General features: G+C 41.0%; 1 protein-coding gene across 1 annotated transcript; it reads right to left on the bottom strand.

The window, feature by feature from the left end:
• Positions 1-655: 655 nt before the first annotated feature.
• sox9a (SRY-box transcription factor 9a) lies at positions 656-4,545 on the bottom strand. Its single transcript, XM_034143142.1, has 3 exons — positions 3,803-4,545; positions 3,178-3,425; positions 656-2,882 (listed from the first exon to the last, which is right to left on the bottom strand). The coding sequence occupies exons 1-3, from the start codon at positions 4,228-4,230 to the stop codon at positions 2,122-2,124; spliced, it is 1,437 nt and encodes a 478-aa protein (XP_033999033.1). The 5' UTR covers positions 4,231-4,545; the 3' UTR covers positions 656-2,121.
• Between the last annotated feature and the right edge of the window lie 1,248 nt (positions 4,546-5,793).

The raw sequence follows: 5,793 nt of genomic DNA, 5'->3' as shown, positions 1-5,793 counted from the left end.
CACTATAATTATCTTTTTTAATTGAGTTACCTGTGCAATCTAGTTTAACAACAGGGAACTGGGAACTTTTGTAAAACTGTCCTGTCATCACGGTGAGATGAGAAGCAGTGGTGGGTGGCAGAGAGAGGTTCACTCGAGTTGATGTGAGGAAAGAGACGTCATCTGTGAATGAGCCTCACATTTCAACACAAAGTTATAGTACCTGATTGTGTTTACACTGCAGCTGATTTATTAAGGTCAGCTCTATTCCTTTATTACTTGGCAAGTAAATAATAAACAATATTCAATGTCTAGTTTGTTTCTTTAAGCTGTCCTGTATACAGGCGGGGGAGGGGTGTGGACATACGTCTTCTCGATGGTAATAATGGAACTGTGACCTCATGGTCTGAGCAGCCAGAAGCAAAACCACTGTTCCCAGTAGCATAATAATAATAATAACCAGTTTGTTTTTTCTGCTTTACATTGGTCTAACAATAACTTTAGCAAACTGCTGCAGTAAATATCCGATTAGCCTACGCTGGTTAATGCAGAAATGTGATTATCTGTGTCACATTAAAACAAAATCTTCTTATTTTCTATCACTTTATATGAACATAAGAATAAGACCACTGTCTGCATTTCACATGCTCAGAATTAATGGCACAAGACAATCATATATTTCTCAGGGTTTTGTTTTTATTGCAAACAATATAATACAAAAGATAAGCTTTTAAGACAATGCCATGTTTACCTACAGAAACTGCATTAAGGAGATGACAAAATGGGAACTAATGATACAGAATAAAAAATAAGGAACACAACTTTTTTCCAAAAACAAAAAGTATCTTGTTGATTCCAGCAAATCCTTAACAAAAACAAACGTCGCAACTTCCATACTCATTAATTCATTTGTTAGAAAGAAAAGGAGAACACTTCCAGTTTTCTTTTTTTTATAGAGAGACTCATTGTGTAATTATATAAGTAATCTGTACAATAACTAAATCCTGAATAAAAGAAACTTTTATACGGAAACATTTACAAATGATAAATAAACAAATCTGTACCACATATGACAGCAAACTAATCCACTGAGGAACTTTTTATCTCAGTTAGCTGCTGCGTAATTAAAAAGATAATTGCAAATAGTTATTTCCAAATAAAATTAATTCTAAAGAATAAATTAGGAAAAAGGTTAGAAAAAAGGATGGAGCTGTAGGAATGATAGAAGCACGCCAGACTCAGACCTGCTGGCTGCTGAGGAGAATCAGGTCAAAGGTCACTTCCTGCATCTCCACAAGCAGGAAGTCAGAACTATGCTGTGGTTTTGACACTGCAATGCCAGAGGAAAGAGCCTCTCCACTGTGGTTCCAGAGGCACCAATGGTATCAAGGCAGTACCCAGATAAAAGTAAGCATTGCTCAGTTACATGAAGCAACACGGTAAGGCCCCTAGTAGAATAACATGGCACCTGCTATAGCGTTTCCAACACAATACTTTGAGCTAAAGCAAAGAACAAGAACATTTAACTAAGTCACTGTTGACACTGTCATATCATGGCCAAACAAATGTAATCTATTTCAAACCTGCATTGCTCAATCCTGCATCTCATGGAAATTACAATAAAATATGTACAGTACAACAATTCAAAGCAGAATGTAGGCTTTAGGTATAATAAGACGGCAGTGTCAGTAAACTGATGTTTCTTGCTTTTGTACAAAAAATACATTAGTGAGAAGTAAGGCCACTGAGGGTGTTTTTACCCGGCATTCCCGCTCGTTCAGATGTGTTAAATCTTCTAAACGTGATGATGAGGATGCTGATGACACAAATTATGACGATGATGAGAAGAGCAGAACACATACACAGTACATACTAACATATTTATAACCAGTATGTCCTCACAGAGGATTTCACTTTTTTTAAACATTATATCTAAAAAAATATAATCACAATTCCAACCGATACAAAAGGCACTGTTGTGAGCCAATCCAAAGATATATTTTCAGTACTATAAAAAAAGTCCTTTCATGTTTTTCTGTTGGCAACGAAGGGTGTGGCATGGTGGCACGGTGGCACAAAGGACCCGGCAGAGAGAAGTCTATGCATGTGATGGGTGTTGTACAGTCAGTGCCGAGGGCCGCCTCATGGCCTGGACAGCTGTGTGTAAATGGGCTGCTGCTCCCACTGCTGCGGACTGTGGGTCTGGGGAACAGAGGGCACCCCGGTGGTGTCTGCGATCGGGGTGTACATCGGCCTCTGGCTGGGACTCATGTAGCTGAAGGTGGGGTACAGGCCGGAGCCTTGGCCAGCCGCGTGGCTGTAGTAGGAGTTGGCGCCACCTTGGTGGTCTGAATAGTCATACTGTGCTCTGGTGATGGAGGGGTAAGAGGAGCTGCTGTAGTGCTGCAGGTTGAAGGACCCGTAGGTGATGTGCTGTGGGGAGCCCTGCTGCTCACTGTAGTGGCTGGGGCTCAGCTGCTCTGTCTTGATCTGGGTGGTTCTCTGTTGGCCCGGCTGGCCTTGCTCTCCTCCTCCACCCAGGGTGGTCAGAGAGTGCTGCTGCTGCTGCTTGGCCATCCAGGCGTGGGCCCCGACATTGGCCGCCTGGCTGACAGAGGAGCTGCCGATGCCGTAGCCGTTGGTGTAGCCGGCCTGCGCCGCTCCATTCAGCCCAGCATGGCTGTGAGGGGGCAGATACTGATCAAACTCATCGACATCAAAGCTCCCCATGTTGGAGATGACCTCGCTGCTCAGTTCCCCAATGTCCACAGCGCCAAAGTCGATGTTGAGCTGGCGACTGGTGCCCTCTTGCATGGGGCGCCCCTCACGCTTTAAGTCAGCTTTGCTGGTAGGGAGCTCTGTCTTTGGGGTGGTTGGGGGTGTTGGTGGGCCCTGGGACTGACCTGTGTAGAGGAAAGGAACTGTTAGCTTTACAGTCAAAATTAAAATCACATTTACCTGCATGATGGGCTGGTTATGAAGTTAAATACCAGGAAAAATGTAAATGATTTCAAGATGTTTGTTGGCACTAAACTGACAGGTGTATACATGATGGCTTGTAATCATGAATCATTAACAGCTGTCTGCAAAAGGCTTATAAATATTGATTTGTTCAACTGTGTCACAATGATTTACGTTTTAAAAAAAAATTTTATTTTTCTTGAATTCATTATTTAATATATTTATTTGTTTTCTTACCTGAGTGGTCTCCTGGAGAATGCACCTCTCCCATACTAGAGGCTGGAGAGTCGGCCTGCTGCAGAGCCTTAAAGATCGCGGTTGGAGAGATGTGGGTTTGCTCGCCGTCCTCGGGGTCGTTGGGGCCGTTCTTCACAGACTTTCTCCGCCTTGGCTGATATTTGTAGTCGGGGTGATCCTTCTTATGCTGCACTCTCAAACGCTCAGCTTCTTCCACAAACGGGCGCTTCTCGGTTTCGTTGAGCAGTCTGAAAATAATACGGAGAATTGTAAATTAAAATGACCAATCAACAACAAGCACGTCAAATGGTTTTTACAATAGTTAATAGATGAACAGTGTACTGAATTATTGCATCCATTGTTTCAATATAAATAATCACATAAAAAGCACATAAGAAATGTGCACATTCTTAGCCGTGCATGCACTCAAATATAGAATGACGACGTGTATCAAAAATTAACACTCAATAATAGAGAGAAATATAATTTAAATGCATGAGTTGACTGTAAAGCACTACGTGAAACAGCAGGCAGGTGTTGCATTTCATCGAAGGAATCGTGCACTGTGCACAGAGGCGCGTACAACTCAATGCAAAAAGTGATTGAGAATGCAAAGCGAACCTACCTCCAAAGTTTGCCCAGGGTTTTGCTGAGTTCCGCGTTGTGCAGATGCGGGTATTGATCGGCCAACTTCCTCCGTGCAGCTTGAGCCCAAACCATGAATGCATTCATGGGTCTTTTGACATGAGGTTTATTTTTACTTGAGCCATTAATGCGCACCGGCATGGGCACCAGCGTCCAGTCGTAACCCTTCAACACCTGGGACACCGCATCTCTGATACACACGGGGAACTTCTCTTCGTCTCCCTCTTTCTTGTAGTCTGTACCCAAGAGGAGGTGGTTGTCGATCGGCCGGGTGTTCTCGGTGTCCGAGCCGGAGCCGGACGGGCACGGTGAGCCTGCGGATTCCTCAGACATGCAGGGGCTGGGAGCGTCAGAGTGACACTTCTCCTGTTCTTCTGTCATCTTCAGGTAAGGGTCGAGTAGATTCATGCGAAGAAATTAAACAATAACTGCTCGCAGTAAAAAAAGGAGAAAATCCTTCTTTCTAAATCCAAGTGCTGTGCCCAGAGTCTGCAGTGACAGGCTGTGAGGGCGCACAGCTTCACTTGCAGAGATGAATCCTTTCAAATAAAAAACAAAAGTCAAAAAACAAAAGTTTTTGAAGCTCCTTCGAGTTTTCACAATTTTGCAGATAAGAAGGCAAATTGCAAGTTAACGCTATGTTTTGGTCAACTTTGCAATTGTGACTGAAGAGAGAATGGTGACTGAGAGGTCTACTCTTGGAGGATTGCTGAAGAGTTTAGAGACACAGGAGGCGAAGCCTGGATTTATGTTTGACGGCAAGGGAAAGGATTGGGGGAAACTTTTGGTAGGCGGAGACTTAATATGACTCTCCCCTGAAGAACTCTTGCAGTCAACAACGGCGAAAAACCAGCTCGAGTTGGAAAAAGGTGTTTTTCCCCTTATAATCTTGGTTTCATTTCAATTTGAGGTATAATTTTTTATTTTAAAAGTTAATACCTAGGGCGTAGAGCAAATAACTGCAGCCTGGTTACTCTAGTGTTATTTTATAGTTTCACTATAATGATATAGCAATATTAAAGGAAATAAAATACATTTTCTTGAATTTTCTTCGAGACACAACATTATTATCATTAACCCTACAATAGGTCTAATCCACATAGGACTGTTACAAGCGCATAATTATTGCTATTGCAGTTTTGATTTTTGTTTTAATACGTGGTCATTGACTAAACTCATCTTATTTAAATGTAACAATAGTGACAAGGTTCATTTGCAAATTAATACAGCTTGTCCCCAGTTTTACAAATCCCTGGCTTTATGTCAAACATCGTGATTCTAAGTGTTCTATCTGAAAGCAGTAGTCAGCTGCTTTTATGATGTACTTATAAAATACACTGTTTGGATAATCTATAAATAAAAGCAGTTGTCGTGTCGTTTTTAATCGTATCCAATATTTGTAGAACTCTGTTTTCGTTCTGAATAAGCGCGTGCAGTTGAGCTGTTGCACAGATACAGTGGAGTCTGCAGGAAGCGTCTCGCGCTCTGCACAGTGAGCACATGGACCAATAGGGGGAGACAACAGTCCAGAAACTTGGGGGCAGCCTCGCTACATGTGCATTGACTGCCATCATTAAAACAAAGTATAAGGGTGATACAGAAAATATAAAAACATTTTAACATCCTACTCTAAATTTATATTTGAAGACTTTAAGTTTAACATTTTATTTGTGACAAACCAGATTACAAACAAAAATGTTTTATTAAAAATGTTCTTATCACAAAGAATCAACAAGAGACTGTATCTCCCACTTTAACCATGAAGATTAACATAAACATGTTTTAATAAATATCAATAAGAATATTGATGTTAAATAATATGATGTAAATACTTTCATTAATAAAATAATATTATTGATGATGACCATTTCATCACTTTACAATTAATATACCAGTGCATTCAAATATAAAATGTAATGTTATATTTTAAAGGTTTTTCTTAAAACAATTTAGTTAAAGTCTGAGAAAAAG

The sequence above is a fragment of the Trematomus bernacchii genome, unplaced genomic scaffold (genome assembly GCF_902827165.1).
Source record: "Trematomus bernacchii unplaced genomic scaffold, fTreBer1.1, whole genome shotgun sequence".
In the NCBI taxonomy this organism is placed as follows: domain Eukaryota; kingdom Metazoa; phylum Chordata; class Actinopteri; order Perciformes; family Nototheniidae; genus Trematomus; species Trematomus bernacchii.
This window is presented reverse-complemented; position numbering and strand designations above follow the sequence as displayed.

Bases quoted from the DNA above. Each gene is read 5' to 3' on its own strand.
- sox9a (XM_034143142.1), bottom strand. From the start codon at position 4,230: ATGAATCTACTCGACCCTTACCTGAAGATGACAGAAGAACAGGAGAAG. The intron at 3,426-3,802 runs GTAGGTTCGCTT...TATTATTTTCAG, and splicing joins ACCCTGGGCAAACTTTGGAG to ACTGCTCAACGAAACCGAGA. The intron at 2,883-3,177 runs GTAAGAAAACAA...TCCTCTACACAG, and splicing joins TTCTCCAGGAGACCACTCAG to GTCAGTCCCAGGGCCCACCA.